Genomic DNA, 13,444 nt, shown 5'->3' on the forward strand with positions numbered 1-13,444 from the left:
CGCACGCTGCCAGTGTCAGCTCACGGATGCCGGCTCCAGGCTCCCGTTGGCGGCCGCTCCACGGGCCTGGGCGGAGGAGGCGGTTTCCTCCAGCCGCCTGTCGTCCCTGGGCCCTGGCCGGCACGCTGCCATGGGCAGGTGACTCTGTCGGGGACAGAAAAGGCACGGTGGGCTGGCTGCAGCGGGACGTGCCCAGGCAGAGGCGAGGGCAAGCCCAGCCTAGTGTCGCTCCCACACGAATTGGCCGTTCCACAGGGATGGGAGCGCCCACAGACCGGGAGACGTTTCCTTTGGGCTCCTGCTTGAAACCAACGGCTACAGCAAACCGGTGGTCTTCATTCAGGGCCTGGGGGGGGGGGTGTGGGTGGGTGTGTGTGCGCTCCAGAGCTAGGGTCCCCCCACCCCGATACTTGGCTCCCACCAGGGGGGAGGCACTGCGGGGACTCCTCGGCTGCAGGGACAGCGTCGGAGGGGGTGACAGGGAATGCAGGACGGGGCATCTGAGGACATCTCCAAAGACGACACCCTGTGGGCACGTCCTGAGCAAGCCACAAGCTCCGGGTGGGACACAAGAGGAGCAAGTTGCAAGTGAAAAATGAGACTGAAAAGGAGAAAGCAGAAACCCTTTGCCTAGAAGACAACAGCTTCCCTTAAAATCCCCAGATGGGAGAAAATGGGCTTCCCACAGCGGGTAGTCCCCAGCCTGCGAGACATCGCCACCGCGTCCCAGACAGCTCCCGCGACACCCGTCCCACGCACAGGAAGAGGGTGGCACCGAGCCACCCACAGAGAAGAGGCGACTGCCCATCCTCCGCCGCTCCCCGGGACCGGGCTCTGGCTCCCACGCCCTCAACACTCCCAATACCATCCAGACCGTGGGCGTAGCACGGGTCCGAATTCCGCTGCATGGGAGAGCAATCCCCTGAGGGCCTGGCTGCGTGGTGGGAGGGCAAATGGAGACTTGTCCCCCCAGGAAGACACATCCTCCAGCTCACCGCAGAGCCCCGGGGGGCGGTGGATCGCCCGGAGCAGGAGCTGTGCTACTGCTGGAAGCCCCCGGTGCGCTCTCCCAGCCGTACCTGCGCAGGCAGCTCGGCCGGAGGCTCGGCAGCCGGGGAGAAGACAAGGGCAGAGGAGCTCCCTCTGTCCGTCAGCGCCATCTGCGGAGGGATGCCTGGGTGGGAGGGCTCCTCCAGGGCCAGTATGTCTATGGGGGCCTCGGCAACGTCTCTGAGGGACTGATCGAGGGCCACAGAAGGATCAAAGAGCAGAGGGGACGGGGGACACTGCATGCCATCGCCCACCACGTCCAAGTCCTAGGAGAGAAAACACGGGGAGGGGCTCATCAGCAGGAGGGGTCCCGAGGAGCCTCTTGGGAGACAGAAGCACGAGTCCTCACAGCCTTTCTCCGCTACCCCCTCGAGCAGCAGGGCAGGAGCGGGCAGCAGGCCACTCTGCTGCTTTACAGGCAGAGGAGGAGGAAGGCAGAGCAGCGAGCACCGTGCCACCGGGCCCCTCAGCCTCGGCAGCTGGGAATGCAGCTACGGGGACCTCCTCCAGAAACGGCGTGATCCAGGCTGGGGGTGCCGCACTCCCACTGAAAACAAGGTGTGGGGCACAAGGTCCGGAGCCCAGCGTGACGTGCCGCCCCCGAAGCATCCCTGCAGCAGCCAGGAGGGCTGTGAAAGGGTCCGATCCTGCCCTCCTCAGGACACCCAGAGCAGTCACCCCTCTCCCAGGATTTCACCCGACCCCCTTTGCTTGCCCTGACAGAACGTATTGGAGTGGACGGTCTCTGGCTTACTCCTCCATCTGCCCTGCTCGCTGCCATCTGCTGCGTGCGTGGATAACCCCGCTGACGCCAGAGGCTGGGATTCCTGTGAGGCTATTGTTAGAGGACGGGGTTTGTTTTGGCTTTGGAGGGTGTTCCGACATCAAGGCAAGATGCCTGCGACTCACGAGTGGCACTCCACCAGCCTAGCGTGACGCGAGATAAAACACAGATGCCCTACACAGCCGTAGCTCCGAATCTCTCCGAGCCAAGGACGGAGGGCTCTCGCAGGGTGTCTGCGGTTACATCCACGCACAGCTCGGGGCACAGGGCAGGAGCAAAGCACCCAGGTTCCTGCCTGAAGCACCCGAAACCCCGCACGGGGCGGGGGACCCTCTCGAAGGACAGGCTGGGGGAGAGAAACAGTCACGTTTTTCATTTCTGACCTGAAAAAAAACCCACCTCTCCCACAAAGGCTCTTTTTAACAGAGCGCAGCGCGCTGGCTCTGCCCCACAGGAAGGAGGGCTGGGATCTGGTCCGATGCCCACCGAAGGCAGGGGGAGTGTTCCCTCGACCCCGGGGGTGCTGGGCCCAGCCTGACCCCACAGCAGCAGCACTTGCTCTTCCTGTGTTAACGCTGTGGCTGCTGCCATTCCTGGGACTCCACAGCTGCTGGCCATCCCTCCTCCACCAGCAAAGTCTGAAGTGGTTACGATATTTACCTCCTGATAGAAGTGCTCAAGAACCTCAGGGGCATCCGAATACTAAAGCAAGTGACGCCTCGTTCAGAGGAGCGGCTCCAAACGACTGCAGTATATTTTTGTTTAAACAAATTTCAGAGGATTTTAAGCATGTAGGCTTAACACGCATGCAGGACATCAGAATAATCTGGGGATTAAAATCCTCACGTACTCCTCATGGGAGAGAAGAGGGAGAAAAAAAAATCCTCTTTTTAAAAAGCCCCTAAATATAGGTTTAAACGGGAGCACAGCCCTTCTAAAGGGGCAGTCACCAACCCTACAGAAACAAACATCTCCCAAACCTTTCGCATTCCTGCACGTTCTTCAAGAGACTCTCCTTCCCCAAGCCAGCAAGAACAAAAATAATTTTACATTATCTGTGCTGGGGAGGCAGTGCTTTACATGACATCCATGCGTGCTCCACAGAAAGCACCGGGTCTGCTGCACTGCAGCCCGCTCCACGAGCATTTCAGTGTGACTTCATGGCATGTAACCAAAACAGCAATATTCAGGGGAAGCTTTTCTGCAGGACACGTTGCTTGCACACCACGGCCTAAAGCACACTGCACAACTTACATCGCTGAACTCCAGGGGCAAGCTCTCTGTGGGCTGGAGCTCAGCAGCGCTCAAGTACAGGTCCGTGGGGGCAGCTTCCAGCTCCTCAGGGACAGCCAGCACCTGCTCGGGTACGTACATCTGCGGAGGCAACCGGAGATGGAGCGGGCAGCACGGATCCTCGGAGAGGCTCACGGGAACTGGCTTGTTGCAGGGCACTTCCTCGGAGCCTTGACACGGTTTAAACAGAGTCTGATTAGTGTCCTGACAGATGTCTGGGAAGATGTGGTCAAGGGAAACCTGCACAGCAGACAAGCTACAGACGGACACGCATCCAGAGGCATAAACGCTCCCCCCTCACCCACCACCCTCCAGCAAACGGTGTTAAAAACCCCATACATTTCTCCGAGGGACTCCAGAGTTGCACCTCGACTGCCCGGCAGTGTGGATGACGTTACTTGCATGATGGCAAACGGGGACAACAGCGACAGCCTCCCAGTGGGGGCTGGGAAACGGAGCTGGATCCCTGTAAAGCACTCGCAGATCCTCAGATGGAAGATATTACAAATGCACAGGCTTACTTTTAGTTGCAGACATCCATTTAAAAGGCATTTGCACAGGCCTTAACATCTAACACGCAGCGGAGATACGAGCACACACAATGCTTTTTCCACAGCCAGGAGTTTAGTTCCGGTATTTCTATCTTCCCAGTGCATTTTCCTTCCCAATGGAAAACCTATTCCTGCCAGAGGTGTAAATGGGATTTCCTGCCTTTAATCACAAACAGAAACTCTGCTCCAATTGCATCGCGCTTGCAGAGCAATCCACCAGCAGAGAGTAGCTACAGACCAAATCCCATCCTCTTCCAAGAGCCCTGCGAAACTACAGACGGACCCACCGCTGAGGCTGCACCAGGGTCTGCATAAACAACATTTTACTGACAGTCGTGAAGTTTCTACTTACTGCTGCAAGGAACAGCTGAGATTGTGTCACCCAGTGAGGAGAGTGAGGCACAACCTCCACGCAGGCGACAATCTGGAGCTGGGGCCAAAGCAGATTTCAGGTGTCGATCAAGTCTCTCAGGTCAGATACCTCAATATCAAACCCACCCAAACAACTGCCCAGCTGTTCTCGACGTTTGTGGGTTCATGCCACAGCTTCCTCTTCACACAGTGCAGTGTGGGAGAGGAAAAAAAAAGCCCAAACTTCCAAACCCACATAAACTGGCAAAAGGCGCCAAGTTTAACCCAGTTTCTTAAGCTGTCTAGGTTTCAGATTTATCCTTTCCTCCTCTCCTCCCTGCACCGAGGCAGCTGTGAACGCGCCGATACGACTTCCCGGCAGGCTGTGGGGAGCCCGTAATCTGTGCTAGCAGCAACGGTACGGAGCTCAGCCCAGAGGAGCCAGATCTCTCAGACACTCAAGGGCAGATGTGGTGAGGAAAGCGCCTCTGTATGAACAGCAGGGTGGGGAAGCCAGATTTTAATCTCTCTGAATGACTCCCAGATCAAGCGCCGACTTTATTGGTAGCCAAAAAGCATGGATTGCCAAGATGACCAAATCACATGCTCCACCTGGAGCCCAACAGCCCAGCTGGGTTCGGTCCCTTTAATGCATTGTCACAAACAATCCAGCTCCTGAAAAGCAAACAAAGCCCAAGAGCCTCCCGACAATGCACAAAGCAGAGCAAACTGCAGATGTTATCGGCTCAGCGGGGCTAACCAAAGTAAAATCTTGTTTGTGTCAGTGAAAGTCAGCTGACAGCTCGGACGTAAGGAAATCAAACCTCGTTTTTTCCACTCCCTTCTCAGCCTGCCCTGCTCAAAGCGAGTCAGCTGCAAACAGCAACTTGCTCAAACCGTTTTATAGGTATTTATCCTGTCTTTATTTTGAAGCATATGGTCACTAGAGAGAAACCAAGGCACCTTCCTGCTACCCGGGCTGCTCCCTGCACATACCTGGAGTCGAGTCTGCCAACTTCAGTAACAAAACAGAACGAAGAGCTCACACAAAACAACGAGCTCCTCCTCCCCCTGGGCTGCCAGCTCTGCTCTGGGACCCAGCACCAGAACTTCTCCTGACTCACACCAGCAACAGCTGCTAATGCAGCTCCGGCACAATCCAAACCTGCTCCTGGACACATCCACCCAATCCCATTTAGGCAAGAGCTGTGCAGGGGCAACGCTCGGTTCGTGGATCCCGTGTTGGGGCGCTGATCCCCGAGCTGGGGGGATCCCAGTGGAAATTTCAGTGCTAGCCCTCAAAAAGCCGAGGCCGTTTCAGGAGGTTGAACAGCTCAAGGCTGTTCACACACACGTGTGCGAACCTTTCAAGGAGTAAAAGGAGATTGAGCTGACCCATGGCAGCCCCAAACAGGCTAGGAACTACTCCCTCATTCAGATCCTCCCAAAAATCACCGAGCACGTGCTTCAGCAGTCAGACACCCTTTTCTACAAACATCCCTCACAGCAGGACTCATACCGAGAGCTCACAGACCCTGCTCAGGATGACTGCTGGCACCCAGCACCTGCAGCCAAGAGCAGACTTGCTTCTATCCCCTTTTCACATAGCCAGAAACCATCTCGAGCCTCCCTCGGACTTTGTGAGGTTCCCCTGTCACTTCCAAGTGAACTAGCCACCCCGTTCGGATGCTCTGGATCGGCCAGCGTACCACAGGAAGGCTGCAGCGGGACCTGCCCGGGCAGAGGCGAGGGCAAGCCCAGCTTTTTGTCGCTCCCACACGAATTGGCCGTTCCATGGGGACGGGAGCGCCAACAGACCGGGAGACGTTTCCTCTGGGCTCCTGCTTGAAACCAACGGCTACAGCAAACCGATGGCCTTGATTTAGGGCCAAAGAGAAAAAAAGGAGGATCAAACACACTTCAGACTGCCAGCAAACAGTCAGGAGCGCAGCCCAAGGCAGCACAGGCAGATCAAAGGATACGCGTGAGGCAGTGCCTGGTCATCGGAAGGGACTGGTTGGAGCATCGGACGTCGTCGACAAAGGCCAAGCACCTCTGGCTGGAGCGGGTGGTGTGCGCCTGCAAGTCCAAGAGAAGAGCTCAGAGCTGCGCTGGAGAGTCGTCCGGCTCTGTTCCAGAGAAACCCCCTCGGCTATACAACACTTGCGTCCTGCTTTCAAAACACGCCAAGACCAAACTCTCAGTTCCACTCCAGCAGAGCCTCGCTCCTCATTATGTCCTTCCCATTCAAGCTTTTATTAAACAGAGCTGAGACAATGAGGCACGACTCGATTTCAATAGGAAGAACTTCACCTCAGAAGTATGTCTCAAAGAACGAGGTTTCTCAGACTCATCTTTCAAATTTCAGAAGTCAGTTAAGGGAACGCTTTGCATTTTAAAATGGTTACAAAGAAATGGCTGCACACAGCTTCAAATTTAGTTTCACGTGTGATGCAAGGGGCCTGCCTTTCGGTCCCCACAGGTCTAGGAGGAGTCTGGTTTCACCACTATAAGAAGTATTTCCCCCACATTTTTCAATGATGAAAATCAGGCTACCTTGTACTGAGCCCTCGCTTTCAAAAGGGAAAATTCTCCAACCCTACACTTTAACTTGTGCAGTTCTGGTGCCCATTTTAAATGACTCCAGGAAGCCCCGATGTTTCGGCCAACGTGTGGATACCGAGGGTGCTGGCCAGGACCAGATCTTTATGTCCTTGCAGAAAGGGCATGTTACAAGGGGCGCTCCGGCAGGGCCAGAGCGCACCTGGCCCGGGATCGCTCCCAGGAAGGGACGAGAGGAAAGACCCAGCTTCCAAGCGAGGCTGTAACTCCAGCCATACCCAGTCCCCGAGCTGCTGGACGCACCTGCTGGGCAGCGCCATCGGTCGCCAGCATCCTGCGCTCCTTCAGCTGCCGGTGGAGCAGGGCCTCCACGCCGTAGCGCTGCCGGTAGCGGCGCAGGCACTTCAGGCGCTTCAGGTTCTCACGTTCCTTGGCCATCAGCCCCTCCGGGCCTGTCAGAAGGCTGCTGCCTGCCAGGAGCGAGGGGAGGGGGTCAGAAAATACCACCCCCACCTGCCACATCCTTCCATTTTTTTTTTTGGTATCGAGAGCCAAAATCAGCTGTCGAGCGCTCCAACAGCTGACTAACGACACAGATGTCAACGCACGGAGCGAACGAGCAGCGAGAGTTGCTCGTATAAACAGGAAGCACATCTTTCAGTTACATAAGAGGATGACAAAGCAGACTCCATCCCAAAACTCATCCCAACTGCTCTGTGCACACGAGGAGCCGACTGAATATTTTTAAGCATCTTTTAAAATAATTTGGCCACTCAAAAGTCTATTGTGATTTCTGCAGGCAGAATAGCAGTTTGTCAAATTTCAGCTTGCTCCTGTGCAAGTTCTGGAAGCTTCCAGTAAGCACTCCCAGCTGTAATTACAGGGCAACGCTCAGGATCTGCTTTTCTATTACTGGTTTGCTAAAAAGAGTTCTACAAAATTGTTATGTACCAAACTTCCAGTTATTTTTATTTGAGACCGAGCCGTATTATGCCATTTTCCAGGATGAGCTATTATAAGACCATGCTAGAGAAAGCATTCTTTGCACTGCAATACTTGCAACCAGTTATACAACCCAGCTCTGCCTCTGCTGAACTACGAACTCCTGCCTCCAAGAGCACGTTCCGTACAGGGAGAAATCCAACCGAGGCAGAAGTGCTTTTGCAAGGCAAAGGTGCACCCCTGCTAAGGAGGAGTACGTCATTACAGCAGTACTGGTGTAACAACTGAAACAAAACTTCTGCCGATACAGACAGGACCTTACAGATGAATAAATTTTTTTGTTTATAAAACCAAAAACAGGAAATCCCATACAAAAAAAAAAAAAAAAAAAAAAAAGAAAAGAACTTTTGCCTCAGAAGTAAACTTTGTAGTCTCATTTCCTGACAACACTGCAAACTTTGAAGAGCAAAGAAATCCGGCAACCTTTCTAACCCAAACGATACCAATCTCCAGGCATGAGGCCAGCCACAAAAATACCTTCTCTAACTGACTTTCAGTCCTACGGTAATTCTCACCCTTACCGAGACAGCACTGCTCTGAAGTCTGCTTCTACAAAGGGCAAAAAAAACCCATTTTTTTTTTAAATGTAGAGTTCTGCATGTGTTTTAGAGAAGCGCCGTGCCCTCAGCCAGACGAATACGGATCAGTGACTACCTGTACCAGTACTTGCCTATGGCTTCATGTTCTCCCTTGCGGCTGTGCAGGTATCGGCGCTTCTTCTCCTTCAGAAGGTGCTGGAGTCGTTTGAACTGGTCAATGTAGAGAGACTGCAGGCGGATCAGCTTCTCTCGCATGATCAAAGCCACCTCCTCAGCTGTGTACACGCCAGCATGCCTGAAAAACACCCCCACAGACAGGGTGAAGTTTCTAAGGGTCCCTCGGGGCTGTTCTCCTGGCCGAATGGCACGGACGTTATCAGAAACACGGGCTGAGCAGGGCTGGGTTAGACAGATCAACGGGTGACGAGCAGAAATACTGATTTTTACAGATTTATTTTTAATTTAAGAGATCACCCAGAGACTGCTGCTGAACGGACCACTCCACACTGAAAGAGGATGACCATCAAATACTTCCCAGAAGAACCACCAGGTCCAAGACTTACAAGCATTCACACCTAGCAACTCACCAAGGATCAAAGTCCAACTGCGACACCATTAATAACGTCACCTCTTTAACATAACCGCCATCTCCTCTGGTACCACACTGAGCTCAGAACGCTCCGCACGCTACACGTGTGTAAGCAGCCTGCAGCCACCAGCATCCAACTTACTTCAAGGGATCCTCCTGGTCGCTATCGATGCTGTCAGCCTCGCTGTCCGGGTCCCCTCGCCACGTCTGGTCCACTGTGATAGGGTCCTGCTCGCCATCGCTCCAGCTGTCCTCATCTGAAAAGACAAGTCACCCTGAGCAATAGGACACTGCCCTACGTCCCAGCGCTCGCCGCTCTGGCACAGGGCAGCCGGGGACCCCGGGAGCTCGGCTCCACGGCCGCACGGAGGTGAACCAGCTCTGTCTCTTGCCAGGAGAGACTTCTCCTCCCCAGCACAGTGTGAGCCAGCGACATGGAACAACGGGAAACCCACCAACTCGGCGCAGCCAAAACACACAGCTCCTGTGGGGTGGCGCTCCTGCCTACCTAGGAACCACGAACTGCCGGCTGGCCCCACCAAGCGACCCTGCGAGATGAGAAGCTCAGCACTGAGCCAGCGTTTGACAGGCAGCGCTAGAGACTAACCCAGCAAAGAAGGAAGCTAGCTAACATTTCTACTCTGTGACTGCAAGGGAAGAAAACCTGCAGGATTTTGGTCTGGTGGTGTGAGTCGTCTACAGTCAGTGGCAGGCGAGACACACCAGGGTTTGCAGAACACAATCTTTTACCCACGGACCCCTGGGATCTTTTTTTCACTGATTTAAGAAGTGATATCCTTGGCATTTCCACGCAGAATGGAGAACTCCAGGTCCTCTCTCACCGGTTTTCACTTTCAATTCTTACCTAGGATCCGACTGGCTTCGCTGCGGCTGCTCTCTGCGGTCTGGGAGCCCAGCTCTGTTTTGGCGTAAGAGCTAAGCTGGCAAAGGAGAGTCTCGCTTACAGGCCCAGGATTGGACTTCTTCATCTGAGCTTGGAGCGCCAGAGTGTTCCTACGGGCATGCTCCGCACAGAACGACGTGCTGCGAGAATAAATCACAAGCTTGTTACAACTCCAAGCCCTCAGCCAGCAAAACGAACAAGCGATACAGTGAGAAACGTTCCCTGGCACCTGGAAAGCACATCCCCTCCACAGCTCTCTCTCAGAGAGAGCCGCTGGCTGCAGGTACAGCTTGGAAATGCCAGAGAGCCCTGGGTGGCTCGCAGACCACACACCACCGCTGAAATGCCACCTCTGGCACTGGAGCCAGCAGCCACATGGCACAGCAGCAGCGAGAGAAAAGAGCTTTTTACTTAAAGCCACTGAGGTGAGCTCTTCTGCTTCCAAACATTCACACTGGACTCTCAGTCTCCACACAGAGCACGCTGGCCCACATCGGATGGATCCTTTTTATCGCAGAGGGACCAAGGGCAGAATGAAGACTATCAGCGTCCACATCCCCGTAACCTCTGAGAATGAAACACGGGTCGATGCTCCCATAAGGGAAACTGTGCTCTGCTGTCATGCTTACTGAATGTCGAGAACTGTTCTAGGTCCTTCCATTCATAGCAGTCAGAACATTTTATATGCATCAGAGAACAAGAAGCACAACCAGGTCATCAACTCCACCTAACACACGACCAGAGTGTATGTGCTGAGGATTATCCGTAAGCACAGACAGCGGCAAGTTAAATTTGCTGGGCTGAGCGGAGGTACGGCACCACGTGGGTGCACATACAGCTCTTACGCTCTTACAAAGGACCTGGATCACTGCAGCCACCTTCTGATGGCAGAGGGCAGCAGCCCGACAGTCCTGCAGGACCAAGACGACTCCACGCAGTGTCCAGCACTCACAGTCTTTTTCTAGCTTAAAAACGCTTCAGAAAGAGGGAGCCACTTGTCTGAGGTAACGTAACTGCAGCAGCTGAATCGGGAGGACCTTCTCCTGCCCGTTTTAATTCTGTATGATGGAGAACCAGGAGAAAGAGGTACTCACCCATCCTTCTTCTCTGGTTTGGGTGCAGCGTTGGGACACCGCTTTCCATTCTTTGTTGAAACATAGCTGCACTGCTTGAAAGGGGCACTCCTGTCTTCAAGAATGTGCTTAATACAGAACTCCTGCCCCTCCAGCCGCGGCTGGGAGCACTGGCGGTGAGTGAAGGCACATGACAGAGGCTCCTGCGGCCGCGGCACAGGAGTAAGGCGTCCTCGGCTTGACGGCAAAACATGGATCCGAATTCTGTTCATGCCAACACCTGCTCGAGAGATGCAGGCTAGTTAAAAGAAATGAAACAAACTACTGATAAAAAGAAAGAGGAGCAGCATCTGCTAACGCATCTGAATAAAGCTCTTTGACCCCCTTGAACAGGCGGGAGATGAAGTTGCTCCTATAGAGATAGTTTCTTCCAACGCCTGAGGAAACTTTTGGCTTTGCAGCAACCCCATTTCTGCACAGAATGAAATACATCTCACTCACCTGAGCTACCAAGCAGCAACGTCCATGCCAAGGTGTGGGCACAACAAGCGCTGCTGCCTGCCAGCATTGTGGCCGGGGGGGGCTACACGTCCCAGAGGTGCCCCTCTACCCCCCCCCCGCCCCAGCGCAGGACCCTTTCCTCCCAGCGCACGAATCCCACAGCTCCACACCCTCCCGGGGTACAGCGCTCCCTTCCAAGCGCAGCCCACCAACCCCACAATGCCCAACACAAACCCCATCCCTCCATGGCATCCCCTGTCCCCCAACTCGCGGCCCCTTCCTCAGCGGGCAGGCTCTCCCAACCCTGCCCCCCCGCCGTGCTTCCCACAGGCCCAGTGCCCACCCCAGCCCTGCACCCCCCCCCCCCCCCCCGTGCGCTGCTCACCAACTCCACAGCGCCCAGTACAGGATCCCTCCCGCCCAGCGCAGCACCCGTGCACGACCCCCTCCGCCCAGTGCACCCCCCTCCCCCGCAGCTCCTCAGCGCGTGGCCCCTGCTCCCGGTGCCCATCCCCGCTCCCGGTGCCCATCCCCGTGCGGGCCGCCGCCCCCCCCCCGGTGCCGGCGCGGACCCCTCTCCGCCCACGCACGTGCTCCGCCGCCCAGGCCCCGCGCATGCGCAGTCGCGCCGCCCGGCCGCCCCGGCGCCGCCATTTTGTCCGCGGGCGGCGGGCGTGAGGGGCGCTCCCGAGGGGAGCTCAGGCAGCGCGGCCGGAGCGGAGGGCGGGGGGGGGAACCGCCCCCCCGGCCGGTGCGGGGTGGAGGGGCCCCGGCGGAGCGCGCAGGTGTCGCGGCGAAGGGCTGCGCGGGCGCCACTCGGGGCGGGCGGCGCCGCCGCCATCTTACCTCGCTGCCGCCCCGGCCTCCCTGCTGCCTCGCCGCGCACCCGCCCCGCCACCTCACTGGCCCGCCCGGCCGCCAATCCGCGACAGGCGCGGGGGCGGTGCCGCGCGCGGTTGGCCGAGCTCGCCGCCACTCCGCAGGGACCAGCCACGCCTCAGGGAGTCACGTGAGGGCGGCGCGGCGGGAAGCCGACACGTGGGCGCGGCGGGACCGGGGGCGCACGGCGGGGACCGGGGCGCCCGTGGGTTTGCCAGCCCCGAGCGAGGGAGGGGAGACGGGAGCGGGTTTGTGCTTTGGCCCCGGGAAGGCAGAAGCTCCCGGTAGCCCCAGGGACACCGGCTTGGTCCCAGGGCACCAGCCGGGGGCCAAGAGCCCCCCCCCCCGGCTCTACCCCGTGTCCTCCCCCCCCCTCCCCGGTTTCCCGGGACAGCTGCAGAGAGACATTGCTCCCCGCTGATTAACGGAAAGGGAAGAACGAGCAATTCACCGCAAACCCCGACAACCCGGGAGCAGCCAGCCCAGCCGCCGAGAGAGGCTCCAAAAGGAGTGAGGGACAGGCCTTTGCCGGGAGCCTGAAACCTAAAAACCGAACCCAAAACCGCAGGGGGCGGGTTACCGATGGCAGAGGCGCTGGCGAGGGTCAGCAGCACCGACTGCTCTTAAAAAACAAGCTTGACATAGAACAAGTTTCACAAAACCATACGGAGACAGTACATTTATTGAAGGTTGGAAAAGTAAAGTCTGATAACAAAGGAAATCGGCTTTTCCGAGACATTCAACCAAAACTCAGGCGGCTGCCCTGGTCCAGGGTTTAGGGTCATGGAAAAAGCTCTTTCCAGCTCGGCTGCGAGCAGCCATGTGCCAACGGGATCCCCTGGAATTGCTGCCCCGGGCACGGTGACCCTTCCAGCCATCCATCCTGCACGGTCTCGTCCTACGTCCCAGCTGGGAACGCACCACGCGGCTCCTCCCCAGATCGACCCCTGCACAGCCACGGACCGAGTCCACCAACGCATTCCAACACCTAAACCCAGCTCTACGCGTGCCGGCGGCACCACCCGCGGCAGGACCCAGCCAGCCAGCTCCCAGCACAGAGCTGCTCTGCCCCGGCAGGTGCCTTCGGGCACAATCCGACCCCACGTACAAACCCCTTGGCTCAGCAGCACTCATCCCTGCCGGCCATGGGCAGCTCCTCTGGACTCTCTCCCCCGCAAAAAGCGGCCATGGGGGGCAGGCGCTGGGCCAAGCGCCCTCCATCCATCACCTCACCCTGGCTGTTCCAACGCCAGCCGCCCCGAAACGCCACCGAAAGCCCCCAGCAGCTCGGCCCACGTGCTGCCCCTGAAGCCCCACCACCGCCGGGGTTTCCAGCAGAAGCGGTGGGACCTGCAGGAGGGGAGCG

The 13,444-nt window shown here is 56.9% G+C and overlaps 1 protein-coding gene and 2 non-coding genes across 3 annotated transcripts; all 3 read right to left on the reverse strand.

The window, feature by feature from the left end:
* LOC143171451 (KAT8 regulatory NSL complex subunit 2-like) lies at positions 1-11,307 on the reverse strand. The gene is made up of 10 exons (XM_076360431.1): positions 11,200-11,307; positions 10,720-10,978; positions 9,587-9,765; positions 8,864-8,978; positions 8,260-8,427; positions 6,895-7,057; positions 6,012-6,108; positions 3,089-3,342; positions 1,080-1,316; positions 1-144 (listed from the first exon to the last, which is right to left on the reverse strand). The coding sequence occupies exons 1-10, from the start codon at positions 11,264-11,266 to the stop codon at positions 16-18; spliced, it is 1,668 nt and encodes a 555-aa protein (XP_076216546.1). The 5' UTR covers positions 11,267-11,307; the 3' UTR covers positions 1-15.
* On the reverse strand, positions 221-349 carry LOC143171552 (small nucleolar RNA SNORA2/SNORA34 family). The gene has a single exon (XR_012997204.1). It is a non-coding gene; the product is annotated as a small nucleolar RNA SNORA2/SNORA34 family (small nucleolar RNA).
* Positions 5,793-5,921, reverse strand: LOC143171556 (small nucleolar RNA SNORA2/SNORA34 family). The gene has a single exon (XR_012997207.1). It is a non-coding gene; the product is annotated as a small nucleolar RNA SNORA2/SNORA34 family (small nucleolar RNA).
* Positions 11,308-13,444: the final 2,137 nt, after the last annotated feature.

This window comes from Aptenodytes patagonicus, chromosome 27 (genome assembly GCF_965638725.1).
Source record: "Aptenodytes patagonicus chromosome 27, bAptPat1.pri.cur, whole genome shotgun sequence".
Taxonomy (NCBI): Eukaryota; Metazoa; Chordata; class Aves; order Sphenisciformes; family Spheniscidae; genus Aptenodytes; species Aptenodytes patagonicus.

What these genes read in the sequence shown, in the direction of transcription:
- LOC143171451 (XM_076360431.1), bottom strand. Translation starts at nt 11,266, where the DNA reads ATGCTGGCAGGCAGCAGCGCTTGTTGTGCCCACACCTTGGCATGGACG. An exon ending in AAACCAGAGAAGAAGGATGG is followed by an intron (nt 9,766 to 10,719) that starts GTGAGTACCTCT and finishes TTATTCTCGCAG; the next exon opens with CACGTCGTTCTGTGCGGAGC. An exon ending in GAACATGAAGCCATAGGCAA is followed by an intron (nt 7,058 to 8,259) that starts GTACTGGTACAG and finishes CCTGGCAGGCAG; the next exon opens with CAGCCTTCTGACAGGCCCGG.